The sequence below is a fragment of the Mercenaria mercenaria genome, chromosome 13 (assembly GCF_021730395.1).
Source record: "Mercenaria mercenaria strain notata chromosome 13, MADL_Memer_1, whole genome shotgun sequence".
Lineage (NCBI taxonomy): Eukaryota > Metazoa > Mollusca > Bivalvia > Venerida > Veneridae > Mercenaria > Mercenaria mercenaria.
Window position 1 is genome coordinate 19,312,279 of NC_069373.1, and position 22,350 is coordinate 19,334,628.

Genomic DNA, 22,350 nt, shown 5'->3' on the forward strand with positions numbered 1-22,350 from the left:
CACCTTTGAGGCTATAATTGCCAAGCTTGACAAATCAACGTACACATGTAGATGACAAGAAAAAATTTCTGTTAGTTTTGATATCATCCTTTAAACTGGATAACGATTTTGAAATTTGTAAAATGTTTGACTTTGTTGTGAACATGTAATATACATGTATTATGGAAAGTGTACATGTAGACTATAACGACGTTGTAGTTATTCGATCATTTTTATCCATTTAACTCTTCAAATTGGAGATGAAAAAGTCATCGCATAGCAACCGCAGCGCGAAAACTTTCGAAAGTCGAACACAACCATGAAACAGATTTAAAAATATTGACACGATGGCTAAAACCACTGAAGAAAGTCTACTTAACAACGTAAGGATTTTTCGTCTATATTCCTATGTGATATATGGGCTCGCGATAGTCCAACTGATTGTACGCCAGCGGAAGGTCTCTTCACCCCAAGACACCTAGAATATTAATTTATTTGTATCATTTATTAAACATATTTATTATACCTCACTTTTGTCTACAATGGTAAAATCCCATTACCCGAAAAGGAGATATTTTGACTATCAGAAACATTTTCAGTCTTTTTGACACGTGACCAAGCGAAAGTGACTGTCAGGTCATGTGACCGCGCTGATATTTTGAATGTCATATAAGGGCAAATAACTGCTCCAGGTTTTTAGCCATATGATTGCGTCCCTTGTACACAGTGTCATATTGTAATGACGTCGCTATTCAGTGTGTACACAACTGATTACCGCGCTAAAGATGAAACTGTTGAATTAAATGAACCAGAAACATTTTTAAAACTTTTTTATGTGTTTAGTTTTGTTCGGTATAATAAAATAAATACCATATGGCAGCGTGTGTGACATTGATATTGTCAACCCTCGGAACAGAATGTCACCACTCGGCTATCGCCTCGGGTGACATTCTGCCCTCGGGTTGACAATATCAATGTCACACACGCTGCCATATGGTATTTATATAATATATCTTAAAGACATGCTAATACAGACTGTAACAGTTAAGATAACCTTAGAGTAGATTTTTTCAAGGAAATACATCTAAGAACATCAGCTGAAATGAACTTGTTATTAATGTGAAAGGGAGGTAAAGCCAACATTACTATGTTATCCTTCGATCATCTGTTTTGACGCTCATGAGTTTTGATGCCCTTATTTATTTTGCTGTCAAATAGGTATAAGTGACCATTTATGATGCCAAATTACACATGTTTGCAAAGCAGGCAATATTTTACCGTGCTCAAATAAAACATTAATGCATTCAACAGATTTACAGTAAGATTATATTATTTTTTCGTACTTTGGTGTATTTTTATGTCTTTTTTAATAATGCAAAAATCTCCAATGCTTTAAAAACCTAATTCTTACAGAAGCAACTGGTCAGGAATTCAGATCTTGGTTTTCTCTTTCCCCCAGCTATTTTTCAAAGTCACAAGACAGTTCTTTGACTGAAGTTTTGAATAAATTTTAGATTTTTCACTCTCCTGTAGGCTATACACCTTGTATCATTTGAAAACATTAAATTAATTTAATTGAATATGGTTTTGCTGCTCTTTGGCAAATCTTGTTGTAAATAAAGAAGGTCATGTTTCTAATAGGTTTTCACTGAAAGTACCAAAGTTAGAGCTGTTAGAAAGGGTTATATATTTTTGTGTCCTCACTGTTTTGATAATGAATGACTGCTATTAACAATATGTAAAGTGAATAAAAAAGATCACATTTTACAAATAAATAGTAAAAAGGTCACTTAAAATGATTAATATTAATTTGTTTATTGTCTTTAAGTTTCAGGTCTCCACTGCATTCACACAGAATTATACCAGCCAAATATGATTTTGGCCATATAGGCTCCAGAAAAGTGAAGTTTTGGTTAAGAGAGCCAGCCAATCAAAAGGCGTCATTTCTCATGAGCCTTAAAAATATGGATGACTCCATGGTCAGTCAGCAATAATACAAATATTGACACTTTTTTGCCCACAAAATTCACAAAACAAGAATAAAATAAAGGGAGACATGCCATAGTTTATAACAACACTATTTATTTGTTTAATTTATCTATATTACTAATGAAATACATGTTAGACTGCTTAAGGGCGTCAAAACTAATGACTCTAGGATAATTACATATTTATTTATTTCCCTTGGATATAGTCATTCTGCAGATCCCGGACACCCTTACAGTAAAACATTTTTATTTTTTAATCAAATTTACAAACATATTTTAAAAACACAAATAACTTCTGAATGAAAGGGAAATAACTGGATCTCCTTTAGACTTTATCATAGTTAAGCTTTTTGGATTATTCCCCTTGAATTGTTTTTTTTTTCTAAAGTTACCTTTTTTATGATTCAGAAAAAAAGAAAACTAGCACCTAAAACATTAAAATATATGTTTTGGGGTGTCTTGGGGTGAAAAGACCCTCCCTATTCCCGTACGCCAGGAGCGATATTGTTGATAATTTTTGCGCAGGTCAAGATTTCTCCTCAACGACGTAGATGCAGACATACAGTAGATGTCAGTCTTAGTCTGGTTCCCGTCGTACAATCGATAGTGAAGGGGCAGGTAATCCAGACTAATGTCAGTCTGTGAAATCGGTCTGCATTGCAGTTGAAAAATTGAGACTAGGCTCGCGAGTGCTACTTTAATAGCAGTGATTACTTCTCCTTACGGTTTAATAATAGCTATACATTTAAAATAATACGAATAAAATTTAGTTCCAGTGTAAATTCTGGCCAATAACTTTTTTGATACAGTTGAAATGTATGAGAATGACTGCTTTCTGAGTGAGCAAAATATACTTTCCCATGCCTTTCAATTGGACCGAAACATCTTTATGAAAAATACAGCTCAAACACATTGGGCGACTGACATTTTCTAGTCTCATTTGAAATGCAAGATTGCAATGGTTGCTATAACAGAATGGATATAATGATAATATTTTTTTAGTTGTCCTAAGCCTACAGTTCTAGTTTTGCTTTAGCTACAAGTTTGCAAGGGGAATACTACAAAACCTATTGTGTTGCATTTGTAAATATCAGAATGTGCCTTATGGAATTATTATGTACTGAAACCTTTATATGAGCCGTGCCATGGGAAAACCAACATAGTGGGTATGCGACCAGCATGGATCCAGACCAGCCTGCCCATCCGCGCAGACTGGTCAGGATCCATGCTGTTTGCTAATAGTTTCTCCAATTCCAATAGGCTTTAAAAGCGAACAGCATGGAGCCTGACCAGACTGCGCGGATGCGCAGGCTGGTCTGGATCCATGCTGGTCGCATACCCACTATGTTGGTTTTCTCATGGCACAGCTCATATATAATTATCAGTTTCTTTAATATGTGATTCTATATCCATGCTTCACACATGCATTGAATATTTGTACATGTTTAATTTCTTTAACAGTTATATTGGTATAATTAATAATTTTACTGAAATGAAAGAAACAGAAAGAAAAGAAAGCAACTAAAGAATGAACATCACTCAAAATGCTTTTTGAATTATCTGCCTTTATTAAATTTACTTATGTGTGTGCACACAATTTTTGACTGATGATCATTTTTATTTAAAAATGAAGTCTGAAAAATATATGGGAGGTATGGAATTTGATGTGGTGTCCTCAGTTTATTTGATATTGTTAAACAGATGACAAAAATGTTAGTGACTGATTAAATTAAATGCAATAGGTGGGTACAATTCAGAAAATACCATAATATAGTTAATAACCTACATACGCATAGAAGAAATCAATCCACGGTTATTTTGCGATGGTTCACTGCTGCACAGTTCAGCCCTGACGTGGCATTTCTGTGGAGAGGTAAACATAAAAAAGCTAGAAACAATCCAGGAAAGGACTCTTAGATTCATTTACAGTGATTTTACTTCCTACTATGACACTTTGCTCTTAAAATCTAAGATGCCAACCTTAAAGGTCAGAAGACTCTATTGCCTTGGAAGCTTTTAAAATCATCAATAAACAAGACTAGGGCTGTCATCAATAGAAATGATATTGATGTATCAACGATATTTTTTTGTTGATCGATTATCGATTCCCATTTTCAAAAATCGATATTTTACAGAGAGAAAAATTAAACTCCCTATGGCAAAAAAACACTCAGACCCTAAAAAACAACTAAAGTTCACAAAGTTGTAAATTTGGATAAATGCAAAAAAAGGAGTGAAGGTAAAATAAAAATGAAAGATGTTATTAATTTTTATATATTTCTTTTATTTCATAAATACAAATACAACACAATCAAACAGAAATATGGAAAGTAGGCAATAAAACTTAAAATAGCATTTACAGGAAGGTATATAGTATGCATATGAACAAATAGGTCATTAATCTAACTTAATAATCAATATATCGTCGATATTTGTCTTCTGATATATCGGTATCGTTGATACGCCTAAGACCCAATCAATGACAGCCCGAAACAAGACCCATTATACTGTGTGTGAACTAATCGATATCTCTTTTAGGTACACAGCAGTTATTCCATGGGTAAGAACCTCTAGCTATGGCAGCAGCTCTTTTCATTTCATGGCGGTCAAACTTTGAAACTGAGATTCTCCGAAGAAACCAATTTTAACCAGTTCAAAAGTTTGGTCAATGCCTGGAGCGGAGAAGGCTGCACATGCACTTCCTGTTCTAGCTACTGATTTTCTGCTTTATGTTATTTTGCTTGTTTTCTATGTGCTTGGCTGCTTTATGCTCTGATGCTTTCTTTTATATGTGCTACTTGTTTTGTTGTGTTTTATATGTGTGTGTGTGCTAATCAGTAATGTAATATGCATTGCATTCATGTTTGCTTACCTGTTGCTTCTAAAATTTCATTCTGTCATTTTATGTTGTTTTAACATGTCATATTTTATGCAAGTTTATTCACTAATGTCTTAATACTATGCCTGTCAAGTGAAATATATGAAAGATCCCAAGAAAAACTTCTTATAAATGTTCTGTTCTGTTCTGTATTTCAAGGATGTAAATCAGACTTTTAAGAATGTCAACTCTGTCTTTTGAAGTACACAGTTCTTTAAACTTTTTTCTGAAAAGGGGAGGCAATAAATTGTATGCCTTTTTTTTTTTATAGATATACCTTCTTGTAGCCAAGTAGTTGTATTAGTTTAGAAAATCACTAAGATATATGGAAACTGCATAAAAAATAAAGATTCATCTGAAAAAGTATTGCATAAAAAACCATGTCAGATTAACCACCTTTGATAATTAGCTGACCATTTTGTATCATGTTTTGTTTAACATATTACATTGCATTAGCAGAACTCCGAAGATGCTATTTAATGACTGATACCTTCTTTTAGTTTTGAATCAAAAATATGATAAGAAAGCAATTTCCTTGGCATATTTGTCAACATTTTGTAAACAGGATCTATATTTAGTTAAAAGCTCATATGTTGCACATTTGGTGAGATATTATGATAAAATGCTTATCGAAAACAACTTTTCTTTCAAAATGTTCATGGTGAAGAATTCACACAGCAGTATGGATTTTCATATGAAATGTATTTTGAGGGCAGAACAGAACACTGTCGTAACTCTTTCTTTATTTGATTTGTGTTACAACAGCTTTCTGTTCAACCCTCGATTTTTGATTACAGAAATAAAATAATGGAAGGTACTAACAACAACTAGAGGCCTTTAGAATAGTGTATACTGTTATTACCTTTTGATTTTTGATAAATAAAGAAGGAATTAAAAAAAAAAACTTTTAGGGAATAATTAATTAGTTAATTTGAATTGATAGTAATGCAGCATTATGCTAGAAGAACAAACTGTTTTTTTTTAACTAGACCCTAAAGTTTGTTTTTCAGTTTTGCTGTCGAAATGAACTGAAGGGATATTTTGGTAGCATATATATGTTAAAATTCATTCAAATTAAGGAAGTTTTAGTTTATAGCTTTACTCCCTTTATATGATATTTTTTTCCATGAAAAAAAGTTAGAAAAAAAATAGAAAAGAGAAAATTTCTAATTGCTCTATCTACTCTATTTTTAGGTTAAGTTACCCTGTATCCAAGAATTTTTGTTTCTGGCCTTCAACTACTACTATAATATGCTTTGTCTTAATTTTTCTTTCAGCCCGGAGGTGGTAGAAGATTTTTCGGTAAGTTTTCTTACAGTATTTTTCTGTATATCTGCTAGTTAGTTTAATGTAATTTATTAAATTTCAAACTATGTTTGATTTTGAAGTAGATAGGAATGTTTTATGGTTAAGCCTTACCGGTTTAATTGAAAATAACTGATGCAGGTGCATTTTATGAATTATACCCACACTAAATGAAAGTTTGTGGCTAAATAGGAATTACTTTTTTTGTGTGTGGTCTTTATCCAGCTCCAATCCCAGTTGTTTCCTAGAATATCTTTGTAACCAGTATATAAATATTTTGACCTGTAGTCTTTTAAGATCATGAGACAAGTTCATTATACCAGGTCTCTCACATTACCTGACTTCTGTTTTGATGAAATTGTTTCCCTTTGCCCTTGCGAAAATGTCACAAAACTGATATTTCAATATTTATAACTTATGCATGTAAAAATATGTACCCTGGTAATCCTGTTTCAGATGTTATCATTCTTTATTGTACACCCATACATTTAGGATGTAATTAATCAAGTGATGCTGCTGACAGAAATTAGGTGTCTCCAGACTGTCTATAAGCAGAAAGAGAAATAGTTGGAAATTGTCACATTTGATTCCGGGGCAGTCTAACTCTTGATGACAATTTCCTGGAATTCCTAGAAGTATTCCACCTTGTTGAGGATTAAATGTTACTGTAGACTATAGCTATATTCTGCTCTTACTAGGATTTGAACTAGCTTGCTCTAGATCAGGTGTCTGATTCTCTATCCCTGTACCACTGTGCACTGCCTCTGTGTGTCATTAGTGCTCTTGCTAGTAAAGAGGAAATCCATTTTTGGTAAGAAATACAGAAAATCTGGGATCATAGTCCGTTAAAGAGGTAACAGATCTTCATATCCAGTTGATATTCTCTCTATTACAGGACCATATATGTTTACATTTGGGTTAACGGACCAGTTTGCCCTTGATGGCCCTTTTAGAGGACGTCAGTGCACATCGATGGCCCTTGCTGCCATTATTGTTTGGGTACAGAAAGGAAAGCCGTGTTTATTGACCCCGGAACAGCTGAATACAATCCTGGTAGAAGGAAACAGACTCCACTCCAGGTTACGGTAAGCCACTTTCCTTTAAAATTACATTAAAAAAAGTCCTACTAGATTATATGCAACTGATCAATAGTAAAAAATAAAATTTATTACATCTATGTAGATTATATCCAAAAGCAAATCCTTTATTAGTATTCCCCGCCAAAGGAGAGGGATATAGTTTTGGTGTTGTCCGTCCAGAAAGGCGTCCATCCTTCCATCCATCTTTCCCTCCGTTGAGAGCCGTATCTCGGAAGACAGTGGTTTGGAATATTAATTAAAACTTCTTATGTACATGTTCACCACTATAAAGAAAATTTGCGGCACTTTTATTTTATCATTTTATTAGTCCCCTAGTCGTGGAACACCGGAGGGGACTATAGGAATGCCCTCCGTCTGTCTGTCCGTCTGCAAATCTAGATTCTGCGATAACTCAAAAAATATTCAAGTGTAAGGTTCATAAAACTTGGTTTGTGAACAGAGGGAAATATGTAGATTATGCATATACATGACTTATGCTTTTAGGTCAAAGGTCAAGGTCACTATTGAAGGTAAAGTAAAAATTGTTTCTGCTCCATAACTTTTATGCATTGATGGATTATTTTAGTGCTACACATAAACGTTCCCCATAATGAGACAATGAGTCAAGGCATGATCTTTTGTCGGTTAAAGGTCAAGGCAACTGTTCAAGGCAGATTTAACGAAAGTTGGAAAACATAGCCGGACATTTGGCCAAGCAATGCCTAAAAATCTGCCAGACCAAAAAACAATAAACCAGACCGAAAAAAAAAGTCAGTGCACTGCAGATGTTGCTTTTCTCCATAATATACTAGCCAGGTGTGATTTTTCAGCCATTTCTCATTGAATGTTCAGTCAACCCTATTATTCTTGTACATGTTTTTCTTTTCACTACGATTGTTGGGCGTTAATTTACGTTTCTTTCCCGGTTCTGCCCCGGCATAATATGTAAGTGACACCATTTTGACCAGTTGGACCACATCTGGGTCCAGTTGTTCGAAACTTTAACCGGCTGTTAAACAAACGGCCTGTTAAATTTTGATTCAAAATATAAGGCATGATGGGAACCACTAGTAGGATGTTTCAATTTTACTGTAAAGACATTTTAGTGTTCATAATTCTTAAATTATAATAGGTTTCACTAAGTCTTCTAAAATGTCGAAATGTAACTCTTAAAGTTAACTGACCGTTAGCTTAATCGCCTGTTAAAGTTTCGAACAACTGGGCCCTGGATTAAGAAATAGCGGACCGAAACTGCAAAATGTTAGTTATAAACATTATTTATCAATATTTACATTCTTTCCCTTCATTCCAAATTGAAATTATCATGTTCATTTTGTATGAATTGCAAAAAGAAAGTCAAAAAAATTGCTATAATGCTGCTTAGTAATGACATACAGCTGTTGCATGTAGTCAGTGGTAGCCTTTTTAGACAACTTCAGTAACTGTTGTTTAGTTGTTCTTTTGCCAGAATGACTTGGAAGCAGATGTTAATGTTTAATACAGCAAAATACGTGCAATTTATCGAAAGAACTTGTTAATGAATGGAAAGGAAATATGTATATGCAAGATATGAGTTGTTTTAGAGTTCATGAATGGGCCAATTAACCATGAATCACAAGCTTACCAGTAATTCATGGATTTTTATACACCTGTCTCTGAAAGAGAGTATTATGTGAATACCCGTTGCAGTGGGCGGGCGTTCTGCGTCCAAAGCATGTCCGCTTTCTAAGTCGAACAATTTTCATCCGATCTTCACCAAACTTGCTGACAATTTTTGTGGGCATAATATCTCGGCCAAGTTCGATAACTAGCCAAATCGCCCCTGGTACTCTTGGAATATGGCCCTTGAACTACTCGAAAAAGAGCAAATTTAGCCTTTTCCGCTCTCTAAGTCCAACAGTTTTCATCTGATCTTCATCAAACTTGCTGACAATGTTTGTGGGCATAATATCTCGGCCAAGTTTGATAACCACCCAGATCGCCTCAGGCACTCTTGGATTATGTCCCTTGAATTAGGCAAAGTTCGATGATGGGTCTATTTTGTGACAGTCTGGCACTCTTGTTTTAAATCATATTCTGTCTTTCATTTTGCACGAACTTAAAAAATTTTCAAATTGCTTAAAAAATCAAAATGTTATTACAATGAACTTTTAAAAAATGTCATTTTCTAACAACTGATGTTGTTCGAGACAATTAAAACAGATTTTTTCTTCTGTAAAGTTCGACTTTATTTAAAAATATGTAGACTTAATGTATTACTGATACCTAATAGAAATGTTTAAAAAATAGCATTCACTGCCCCTGCGAAATGTAGTTCGTGAAATCATGAGCATTTCAAGCCAAACATGAATTATTGTACCCTCCTCCCCTCCCGACAACAAAGTTGTAAGGGGGTGTATACTGGTTTCAGGTTGTCTGTCTGTCCGTCCGTCGGTCCGTCTGTCTGTCTGTCTGTCTGTAGACACAATCTTGTGCGCACCATCTCTCCTCATCCCCTTGACACAATTGAATGAAACTTCATACAAGTGATCAGTAACAACAGTAGTTGTGCATGGGCATGTAAGGTTCTTTCAGAAAAAAAATTGCAGAGTTACGGGACTTTGTTTTTTGTTACTATACCATATACATAGACACAATCTTGTGCGCACCATCTCTCCTCATCCCCTTGACACAATTTAATGAAACTTCACACAAGTTATCAGTAACAACAGTAGTTGTGCATGGGGCATGTTAGGTTCTTTCAGAAAAAAAATTGCAGCGTAATATGGGACTTTGTTTTTTGTTACTTTACTATATACATAGACACAATCTTGTGCGCACCATCTCTCCTCATCCCCTTGACACAATTTAATTAAACTTCACACAAGTGATCAGTAACAACAGTAGTTGTGCATGGGGCTTGTTAAGTTCTTTCAACAACAAAAATTGCAGAGTTATGGGACTTTGTTTCTTGTTAACATACTATGTACATACAGTCTGCATATGCAATCTTGTGCGCGCCTAATCTTCCGAACCCTTGCACACAATTTAATGAAACTTCACACAAGTGATCAATACCAACCCTAGTTGTGCATGGTGCATCCCGTACAATGTTATGTTCTTTTAGATTAATATTCTGCATAGTTATGGGACTTTGACTTTGTTTTTTGTTACTATACTGTATACATACAGTCTATATACATACAGTCCACATAATTAGGCAATCTTGTGTGCGTCAAATTGCAATGTACTGTGTCGGTGCATGCGGGGGGTACATTCATCACCTTTAGTGATAGCTTTAGTTCATGAACATTGCTTAAACCATTCTTGAAACAAGTTCATGAACTTCTGGAAATGAACTGTCCTTTGACGTTGTTCATGAACTGTTTATGTAATGATGACGTATCTGACAGTCATTTTTAGCTCCATTATTCGGAGAATAGGGGGGCTATTCTACTCGCCCCGGCGTCGGGCGTCGTCGTGACCTTTCTTGGTTAAAGTTTTTTGGCAACCTGTAACTTCACATAAACATTGTCCAGCATACAAACAAAGTATTTTTAGGGGCTGGGCCTATTATATCAAAGGTCAAGGTCACCAAGGTGTTATACTTGGAATTATTTTTCATATTAATTTTTCGAAAACTTCGTTTAGACATATCTTTGGTACTTTAAAAGATAATGACTTGAAATAAAAAAACATTTCTTTATAATCATCATGTGCATGTGTGGTTACAATTCCCATAACACTAATTGTATTTTTGACAGAATTATGCTGCTTTCATACTTTAAGTTTTTTGGCAATCTTTGCTTTCTCGATATAACTTTAGTACAATATAAGATAATGACTTGAAACTTAAAATGTATCTTTATCATCATCATCTGCATGTGTGGTAACAATGCCCATAGCTCTGATTTATATTTTTGACCAAATTATGGCCCTTTCGTACTTAAATTTTTTGACAAAACTTTGATTTCTGGGCCCCATGTGGTTCTGGGATGATCTGTGTATGAAAAGAATTGGAACCACTGTCTTACCCTTGCATGATCGTAAGAGGCGACTAATAGGGTCTTAACACTTGGTTTTGCTGTAACTCTGTGATTCCAGCAGGTATGCAAATTTTGATTCCATACCTCATGTTTTTCTTTCGATGTAAATGAGATATGAAATCAAAATTTGTAGTCCTGTTTGGCGCCATATAACCTATACCATGTTGGTGCGCCGTAAAACCCAAATAAATAAATAAATAGTTTTCTGGACATAACTTTGGTACTATATAAGATAATGACTTGAAACTCAAAGTATATCTTTACCATCATCATCAGTACCCTTTCCATACTTGACCTTTAACACCTCTGAGTAGTAGGGTCCTGTTTTATTTTTGTGTATCTTCCTTTTAAAGTAGAGGTCTCATATTGAGACATAAATTCATTTTACTATCAAATCGCCGAATAGTGGAGCGCATTGTCTTACGGACAGCTCTTGTTTAATTTTCTTGAAGTGTTCATGAAGTGTGTCATGAACTTATCATGAACTGGTAATGAATGGGATAATATTAGTTCTTGAAGTGTGTTTGATGCACATCATGAATTTATCATGCACTTATATAATGTACCCATAGTACTTAGTTCTTGATTTGTCTATAATGTGGACATGTAGGGGTAATTTCATAAAACTTGAACAGTTTATGAACAATAATCAAGGTTTTATTTAGTTCATAAAAAGCCCTGCAACAGTTCTTGAAACGTGTATGATGTGGACCATGAAATTGTCATGAACTTTTAATGAATCTTTAGCAGTCTGAATTTTCCATGAAGTAGATGTAATGCAGTCAGAACATGGAATTTATAAATCATGAACTGTTAGTTTATGAACAATTAAAGAATTTAAGCATTGATGGATTATCTTTGTGGTACACGCAAATTTTCCCCATGATGAGACAATTGTGTCAACGCATGATCAATGCTTGTCAGTTAAAGGTCAAGGTCACTGTTTAAGGTCAAGTAAAAAATTGTTTTTGCCCCATTACTTTTAATAATGTTGAAGGGTTCTTTTAGTCCTACACAGCAATGTTCCCTGTGATTATACTATATATCACGCACATGACACATGGTTGTTGGTTGAAGGTCAAGTAAGAATTTGTTTCTGCTCATGATATTACTTTTAATTGCATTGAAGGATTTTTTAGTACTGTAACACAGTCGCGCATATGACCCATGGCTGTCGGTCAAAGGTCAAGGTCACTACTGAAGGTCAAGTCAAATTGTCTTTTTTTTACTGGTAGGGAACTTCTGTATTGCCACTGCAATACTCGGTCACTTGTTACTTTAAAAACAAAGGACAGATACTGTTGTGAATTACTGGCAAAGGTTTCAACTAAGAGCATTTGGTTCGGCATTCTTGGTTATGGGGTAGATCTACATGAAGCAAAAGATGTCTTTAAGTTATTGGTTTTAAGGTAGAGGACTGGTAATGACAGTTGAGAAATTACGTATTCCTTTAATACAATTTCAGCATTACCAAACTGTTTTTATGGACATTGATCTGTGCGTTGAGCAAGATTTTCCTCCAGAAAGTGCCAAATTGCTTAACCAGGATACACAGTCACACAGAAACTGCTAAGTGTCATTGCCAGTCCATTAACCCTTAGCCTGCTGGTGGCAGATGATTCTGCCTTTGCGACCAGTGCAGACCAAGATCAGCCTGGACATCCGTGCAGTCTGATCATGGTCTGCACTGTTCGCTATTCAGTCAGTAAATTTTCAGTGAAAACCCCTTTGAATAATAAGTGGTACTGTCCAAATTGAAAGATGGACCTGTCCATTATAGAAATATAGCAGGGTAAGGGTTAACTTAATATGAAATTGAATTTTTACCAAACATTTAAGCTTGCTATCATTAATAGGAAGTAGATGTTTTCCACAGTCAGTAGGTTTTTCATATACAAGAAAAACTGATAATGATTTTAGTTTGAAAGTCTGCTGGTGGATTCTTTATTACATTGCAATTTTTTTTAACACATTACAGGGTTGACCAGAAACTAAGCGCCGAATGCGATGGAATGATCGCAGTTTACGACATTCCATCTTCACGGTACCTTGAAGTCGGGGAGGTCTGTGGCGTGCCAACCAAGGTCAAACTGGCACAGGAGAGTTTTCCGGTCTTCACTACAAGGAGGCGGGACCTGGATTTCCCAACTGTTGGGGTAAATAATTTAAATTTTACATTTATTAGCTCACCTGTCACATAGTGACAAGGTGAGCTTTTGTGATCACCCTTCGTCCATCGTCTGTGCGTCCGTCCGTCCATGCGTGCGTCAACAATTTCTTGTCTGCACGATAGTGGTTTCATTTATGATTTTATTTTAACCAAACTTGCACACAACTTTCTTGAACTGGCCAGATCCCATTGTGGGTTTCAGAGTTATGGCCCCTGAAAGGGCCAAACTTAGCTATTTTGACCATGTCTGCACAATAGCAGCTTTATTTATGATTTGATTTTAACCAAACTTGCACACAACTTGTATCACCATAAGATCTTGGTTCTTTTCTTGAACTGGCCAGATTCCATTATGGGTTCCAGAGTTATGGCCCCTGAAAGGGTCAGAATTAGCTATTTTGACCTTGTCTGCACAATAGCAGCTTCATTTATGATTTTATTTTAACCAAACTTGCACACAACTTGTATCACCATAAGATCTTGGTTCCTTTCTTGAACTGGCGAGATTCCTTTATGGGTTCTAGAGTTATGGCCCCTAAAAGGGCCAAAATTAGCTATTTTGACCTTGTCTGCACAATAGCAGCTTCATTTATGATTTGAATTTAATCAAACTTGCACAAAACTTGTGTCACCATAAGATCTCAGTTCCTTTCTTGACCCAGCTAGATCCCATAATGGGTTCCAGAGTTATGGCCCCTGAAAGGGCCAAAATTAGCTATTTTGACCTTGTCTGCACAATAGCAGCTTCTTTTATGATTTGATTTTAACCAAACTTGCACACAACTTGTATCACCACAAGGTCTTGGTTCTTTTCTTGAACTGGCCAAATTCCATCATGGGTTCCAGAGTTATGGCCCCTTAAAGGTCCAAAATTGGCTATTTTGGCTTTTGCAGCCATATAGAGACTACATTTATGGTTTTATTTGATACAAAACTTCCATATAGAGACTTCTTTTATGGTTTTATTTGATACAAAACTTCCAAAATATCTTCAACAACAATAAATCTTAGATTCCATGACAAATCAGATTCAGTCGTAGGTTCCAGAGTTATTTTATATCTGATTACCTCCCCTGATTGTAATCAGAATGGATTTATATCAGTAAGTACTTATAGGACTTATTTGAAATTTCATTATTGTCATTAGCTGGACTGAGACAATCAGGGTAGATAACTATGAACTGATTTTATGTTAAATTACCTCCCTTTATTTCAAGTTAAAATGGGTATATCTCTGTAACTAATGAAGATACTGATCTGAAATTTCATTTATGTCAACAGATTTATTTGGCAGAGCCTTCTTTTGTTCACTTACAATATTTTTTTTTAATTACTTCCCTTTTATGTTACTATAAATAGCTTATTTTTAGTAACTTTTTTTATTATTGGCTGTAGGGAAAAACCGAGACCACTTTTCTGTGGTACAACATGGATGGTACCTCCAATTTTAGGAGCATTTTGACATATCTGTACCTTGTAAGATTTGTTTTTTCTTTTTGGTTAAATTTTTTCCCTTTGTTGTTCCTGTCCTTTGGACTTAAATATTTTTACTGAGGACCTTCTTGTCCTCAAGTGCATTGATATCAGGTGAGCGATATAGGGTCATCATGGCCCTCTCGTTATATTAAGTTGCATTATTTCAGTTTTTCTAATTGTTGGGAAATAATTGCTTGAATTTAATGGTTGGAAAAGTATGTGCAGTTTTATTATAATTATACAGTACATGTATAAATATTTCCTAAATCTGCACCTTAACTATATAAACCAGCAAGTCCTGAAAGGCAAATTTTCAAGGAAAATGAGGAAAAAGTCATTGCTCAAAAATGTGGCACTATCAGATGAAGTGCAGTTGTTTAAGAATCATGCACAATCATAGTTTTAGTGATTTTATGTTCATTACACAACCAGGTACAATGTATATGACACTATATTGGAGTCACACATATTTGTTGGTCTTGCAATCCGCCAATCTGTCCATCATGTACACTTGGTTCTGTAACCATTCCTAATATTAAAAAAATCATTCTCCTTTACATTGGTTCCTGTATTCTGTACCAGTACAAGCCTGTTCTCCACAAGTAACTGCCAACTTCCCTACATGAATCAGAAGTGGAGGACGAATGATTTCAGACACAATGTGTTTTATCAAATCGTCATGGAGAACATATGCCCCACTTGGGGATTGAACTCGCGACCCTGTGATCCTAAGATCTGAGCTTAGCAGGTGGGCTGTGGTTAAGAGGAATTAAAAGGCACATGTATCATAATCTGTATCATGAATGTGTCCTGGATAATGATAACAGGCTTTCCAGCATTCTTATGTTTTCCTACTGTTCCTATTTTATTCCTACTTTTTTTTATAAAATGTCTTAATACTCCTACTTATTCATATTAGAAGTAGTAAAAATGCATTTTTTGAGCCCCAGAATCAAAATTTTCTCCATGTGGTAGGCCGGCCCTCCATGAATGTATATTAACATCTTGCAGTGTTTTTGTCAATGTTCAAAAAAGTATATACTCAATGCGTCTTTAGTGCATTCAGTTGAGAACAATTAATGTTGTTGATTCCAGTGCAAAAGCCCATTTTTGTCCAAAAAGCTTTTTTGGTCAAAGTTTGTAGCTTGCATAAACTCCTACTTTTTTCATTTTTCCTAATTTTTATGCATATTAAAATCACACTGTCTGTTCATCCGGGTTGTAACTCTGCCATCCATGAAGGGATTTTGAAATAAATTGGCGTAACTGTTCACCATAATGAGACAACATGTCAAGACCCAGAGTCAAAGAGTCAAAGAATAACAGTGTCTGTTTCATGTCTGGACAATACCTCTGCCATTCATGAAGGGATTTTGAAATAACTAGGCATAAATGTTTACCATAGTAAGACAACATGTCATGCGCAAGATCCAGAACCCTAGCTCTAAGGTCAAGGTCACACTTTAACGTTAACATCAGGTCTGTTTCTTGTCTGGTCCATAACTCTGCCATCGATGAAGGGATTATATAATTGCTTGGCATAATTGTTCCCTATATTGAAATGATGTGTCACGCGCAATGCCCAGACCCCTAGCTCCAAGGTCAAGGTCACACTTATAAATCAAAGGTGTTTCTTGTCCGGTCCATAACTTTGCCATTTATCAAGAGATTTGAAAATAATTTGACACAAATGTTAACCATATTGAGAGGATATGTCGCGCTTATGACCCGGGTCTCTAAGTCAAGGACACAAAATGATGTGTGATTTTTTGCACAGACAACTGTAGCATTCTTAGGCATGCTTCAGGGGCATTTATCACTAATAGTGACACAGCTCTTGTTCTTGTATTGCAGGAGTTTGTGGCAGCATACAATCCTAGGATGTCCATGGGATTCTTAGTAACCATTGACAGTTTCACCTACGCAATTATCCGTCGGGTCGATAATACTGTCCTGCTATTCGATTCCCATGGGCATCTCCAGGTCTTAGGCCACCTCCTTGGAAAGAGAGCGGGAATTCTCCTGTGCCAAGATATCCACCATATGGAATTGGTCCTGGTTGGCATGTATGGGGCAATGGCCCCATGCGACATTGCCCCTGTCAACATCAGCCTCCCTGACGGCGGTTTAAAGCATATCCAGGAACCCGCTGGAGTGGAGGAGCAATCGCCATATATTTCTGCATTTTGGGGCCGGGATGATTAAGTAAGTATTGTAATGAGTACTGCTTGATATCAAGTAAACTTTTATGCTTGGCTCAGGGTGAGCTATTGTGATCGTTCACCATCTGGTGTCTGTCCGTCATCCGTCCGGCATCCACACTTTCCTTTAAACAACATCCCCTCCTAAAGCACTAGTTAAATTTTGATGAAACCTCACAGGAATGGTCCGTGAATGGCCTCTTGAAATTATTCAAAGAATTGAATTCCACACAGAACTCTAAGAACTATTCTTGGTGTAGAGCCTAGATATTTGGCATGTAACATCATCTAATGGTCCTCTATGAAGCTTGTTAAAATTTTGCCCCTGGGGTGAAAAGAGGTCACGCCCCGGGGGTCCCAAATTTTACATAAGACTTATGTAGAAGAAAAAAAACTTTGAAAACCTTCTTATCTGAAACTACAAGACCTAGGCCTTTCATAATTGGTATGTAGCATTGCCTTGTGGTCCTCTGCTAAGAATGTTCAAATAGTGCCCCTGAATTGAAAAGAGGCCCCACCCAGGGGTCCCAAGTTTTACATAGACTTCTATAGGTAAAAACTTAAAAAAAAAATCTTCTTGTCTGAAACTACAAGACATAGTCCTTTGATATTTGGTATGTAGCATTGCCTTGTGGTCCTCTACCAAGATTGATCAAACTATTATCCTGGGTTAAAAGGGACCGGCCCTGCCCCGGGGGTCCAAAGTTTCACATTAACTTTATTATATAGTAAAAAACTTTTAAAATCTTCATGTCTGAAACTGCAAGGCCTAGGCTTTTGATATGTGGTATGTTGCATTGCCTAGTGGTCCTCTACCAAAATTGTTCAAATTATGCCCTCAGAGTGAAAAGAGGCCCTGCCCCGGGGGTCCCAAGTTTTACATAAACATATTTAGGAATTAAAAAAAAAATTCACTTCTGAAAGTTCAAGGCCTAGGCCTTTGGTATTGCCTAGTAGAGCTCACCTGGGGTGAAAAAAGGCCCCACCAGGGTGTCACTTGTTATATGAGTTAAACATAGGAAAAATACTTGAAAAAGTTATCAGATCATATTTCCTAGACTGTTTAATTATAATTACCTGATGACCCCAAGGAATTAGGGGTGACATGACTGTGACCTGACCTATGACATACTTCTTGTTTTTTAAAATACAGCCTTGAAATTTGGATGACATACAGTTTTGCACATGAGCTACAAACAGCTGTTTAATTATAATTACTTGATGACCCCAAGTGATTAGGGGTCACCTGACTGTGACCTTGACCTACTGACTTACTTTCTTGTTTTGTAAGATACAGCTTTGAAATTTGGATGACATGACCCGTCACCTTAGTGCAAAAAGTGAATAAGTCCTTCTTTAAGTCAATGCAGTTATCCACTTTTTGCACTGAGTCACCTTAGTGCTAAAAGTGAAGAAGTCCTTCTTTAAGTCAGTTAAGTTATCCACTTTTTGCACTGAGGTGACGATGTACAGTTTTTCACACCGATCTTAAAACTGACTTGCAGTGACTATGAGTGTGACCTACTGACCTACTTTCTTAATATTTAAGCATCAGTTTGACATTTGAAACATGTAGCTCATATAACTCGGGTGTCCCAGAGTCATTATGACTCTTGTTTAAATATTTTATAAATTTATGTAACTCGTCAAGTTTCATTTCATGTTCGGTTGAGTAAGACATGAAGAGTCATAAAGACAGGTAATTACAAACTATGGATTCAGTAATATTTTCTACTAATATATATATCTATGTTAACCAGTTTTCAGACCTTTGGCAAATATATGAGAAAACCATTGAAACATGATTTAACAAGAAAAAGACAACATATTTTTTATATATATCATCATATTTTATAAATAAAGGCGTTAATTATGAGCCTTTATCATATATCTTCAAAACATAAAAAAATATCCAAAGTCAAAATTATAATTGTAATTTATTTCATATAGAAATTAATATGATGTTTGATTTATGAGGATTTGTGGACTAAGCATAGTTACTGTTTAGTCACAAACTCACATTGGTTTACAAGGCCTCTCATGTCCTATTTGTTCTTCTTGCATTCATATTGAATGTGCCTCATTGTATGATGTTTTTTAAGATTTGGATTCTGGTAATACCTAACAGCAGAATGTTTTAGTTGCTCTGCATTGCTCCTAAGTTACTTGTAATCAGTGTTGTATTTTTTTTAGCCCGCCTGCTTAGCTCAATAGGAAGAGTGCCGATCTACGGATCGCATTACTTTAAACTTTAAAAATCTTCATGTTTGATTTTGTGATATCACATCATTTCAACAATGTGATACCCCACCTCACCCCCCCCCCACAAAAAAAAAACAACAAAAAAATAACACATACACATTACCTGCCTGTATTTGTTATTTATTTAGTAGATTATTTTAACTGTTCAAGCATGCAACTTAACTCAGATGAGCGATATAAAGCCATCATGCCCCTCTTGTTATGATTTTACATTGTCTTTGAACTGTACGTCTATATGACAGTCAGTGAGGCAATCCATTACACATTCAACTCCACATACAGTTTCCATCCAAGTAAAATAGGATTTATATATATATTTAATATCCCCTGCGAAATGAAACGTTACTGTTCATGAACAGTTCATGAACAGTGTATGCATATTTCATGAATTGTTCGTGAAGATTAAATGGCACAAATTCTTGATACATTCTTAAATACTGTGTTCATGAACAGTGCATGAAAAGTGAAAGATGACTTCAAGAACTAATGTACATGAACAGTTCATGAACTATTCACTTCATGAATAGTTCTTGATATTTTGTTGAACATGAATAGTTCATGAATTTCTTGCTATATGTTTTTATTGTGCCATTTTATCTTCATGAACTAGCAGTGAACCATTCATGAACATGATTCTTCATTAGTTCATGAACTACCTGTCATGAGTAGTGCATGAAAGATTCAAGAAAATGACATCATGAGTTTTCCTTTAACCTTTTATCAAGAATAATTCAAGAACTCTGTGTGATTTTTTTGTAGTTCATGAACTGTTCATGAACACATTTGAAGGACAGTTCATGTCCAAAAATTCATGAACACAAATCAAGAACTTTTGAAGGTTAGTTCATGAACAGTTCTTTAATTGGTGAAAGTGTTCATGATTTCAGGAACTGCATTTCACAGGGGTATTTCACAGGGGTATATATATATATATATATATATATATATATATATATATATATATATTAAGTGAACATGAGCATACACTCAGGACTTTCATGTCTGTTGTTTAGCTTGCCCGAGCACAATGGTTGTTGCCCTATCATCAACAATTTTATTATGATTATCCTGTTGACATTCTAGAGGTAACCCTAATGAAACTTAGTCAGAATATTTTCTTTATTGAAATACAGTTGAAAAACCCAAAACAAACAAATTTATTGAAATCTCTGCAGATTTTGAAATTGAGTCATGGGAGATAAAAAACTAGGTCACTAATTAAAAGACTTTGTTAACATTCTATACGTTTAATTTATTTTCTACCTGATCTTCATCATAATTTGAAAGAATATTTGTCTGTATGAAAATTGGTCAGCTTTGAATAATTAAGGATTAAGTCACTAGGTCAAATCTTAGAAAATCATTGTTAACACTCTAGACGCCACGTTTTCTGCTTGACCTTCATAAAATTTTGTCAGATTGGTTGTCTTTATGAAATCTATTTCAGATTTTAAATAGATTATTTAGGTCAAAAACTAGCCTTCTTAACACGTTGAAGACACATATTCCACCTGAACACAAAAGATATTTGTTAGAATGTTTGTTATAGTGAAATCTCCCAAAAATTTGAAACCAGGTTACCTGAGATAATAAACTATGTAACTAGACTGAATAATACAAAAACCATGTAATAAAATATAAACTCTTTATTTTCACCAGACTTTGTCAGAATGTTTATTCCTTGAAATTTAAATCAAATTTGAAACTTATTAGCTAAGATCTGAAACTAGATCACTAGGTCAAATCATAGAAAAATATTTTTAAAACTCTTCATCAAACTTTGTCAGAGTATTTATTTTCTGAGATAAAAAGCTGGTCACTTTGTCAAATCATAGAAAAACCTTCTTAACATTTTGAAGGCCACTTTTTCCATCTGATCATCATCAGGTATTGTCAAAATGTTTGCCCTAATAAATTCTAGGTTTGAAATTTGAAACTAGGTTACCTGGGATGATAAACTATGCAAATAGGTTGAATCATAGAAAAGCCTTGTTAAAGTCTTGATATTCATCAAACTCTTTATAAAATGTAATTCAGTTTCAAATTGTGGTATGCATTAAATTCAGGTTAAATTTGTATTTGGGTCATATCAAACTGTGTCAATAAGTTAACTTAATATTAGAGAATCCTTTTCAGTACTCCAGATTCCACATATTTTACCTGATCTTCATGAAACAAGGTCAGAATGTTTTTTTATGATTTGTAAGTGAATTAATTATCTAAGTCATCTGTGGCCAAAAACTACCTGATCTTCATGAAACCAGATTAGAATGCTTTTTATGATCTGTAAGTGAAGTAATTATCTAGATCATCTATGGCTAAGAACTACCTGATCTTCATGAAACCAGATCAGAATGCTTTATGATCTGTAAGTGAAGTAATTATCTAGGTCATCTATGGCAAAGAACTACCTGATCTTCATGAAACCAGATTAGAATGCTTTTTATGATCTGTAAGTGAAGTAATTATCTAGGTCATCTATGGCAAAGAACTACCTGATCTTAATGAAATCACATTAGAATGCTTTTTATGATCTGTAAGTGAAGTAATTATCTAGGTCATCTATAGCAAAGAACTACCTGATCTTCATGAAACCAGATTAGAATGCTTTTTATGATCTGTAAGTGAAGTAATTATCTAGGTCATCTATGGCAAAGAACTACCTGATCTTCATGAAACCAGATTAGAATGCTTTTTATGATCTGTAAGTGAAGTAATTATCTAGGTCATCTATAGCAAAGAACTACCTGATCTTCTTGAAACCAGATCAAAATGCTTTTTATGATCTGTAAGTGAAGTAATTATCTAGATCATCTAAGGCCAAGAACTTGGTCACTGGGTCAAGTCATAGAGGTACCTTGATAACATTCTAGAAGCCAGCTTTTCTACTTGATGTTCATGAGAGTTTTCACAATATTTGTCTTTATGAAATCTAGGTTAATTTATAAACTGTGTCAGCTGAAGTCAGAAACAAGGTCAATTCATTG

The 22,350-nt window shown here is 35.0% G+C and overlaps 1 protein-coding gene across 2 annotated transcripts in view; it reads left to right on the forward strand.

Moving 5' to 3' along the window:
• The first annotated feature begins 250 nt into the window (after window positions 1-250).
• Window positions 251-22,350, forward strand: part of LOC123529501 (uncharacterized) — a 32,449-nt gene continuing 10,349 nt past the window's right edge. For both annotated transcript variants that reach the window (XM_045309858.2, XM_045309856.2), the window contains exons 1-5: window positions 251-362; window positions 6,123-6,147; window positions 7,046-7,235; window positions 13,233-13,410; window positions 16,755-17,105. In XM_045309858.2, the coding sequence (XP_045165793.1) occupies window positions 327-362; window positions 6,123-6,147; window positions 7,046-7,235; window positions 13,233-13,410; window positions 16,755-17,105 (780 nt within the window). In that variant the 5' untranslated portion in view covers window positions 251-326. The remainder of the gene's footprint in view (window positions 363-6,122; window positions 6,148-7,045; window positions 7,236-13,232; window positions 13,411-16,754; window positions 17,106-22,350) is intronic.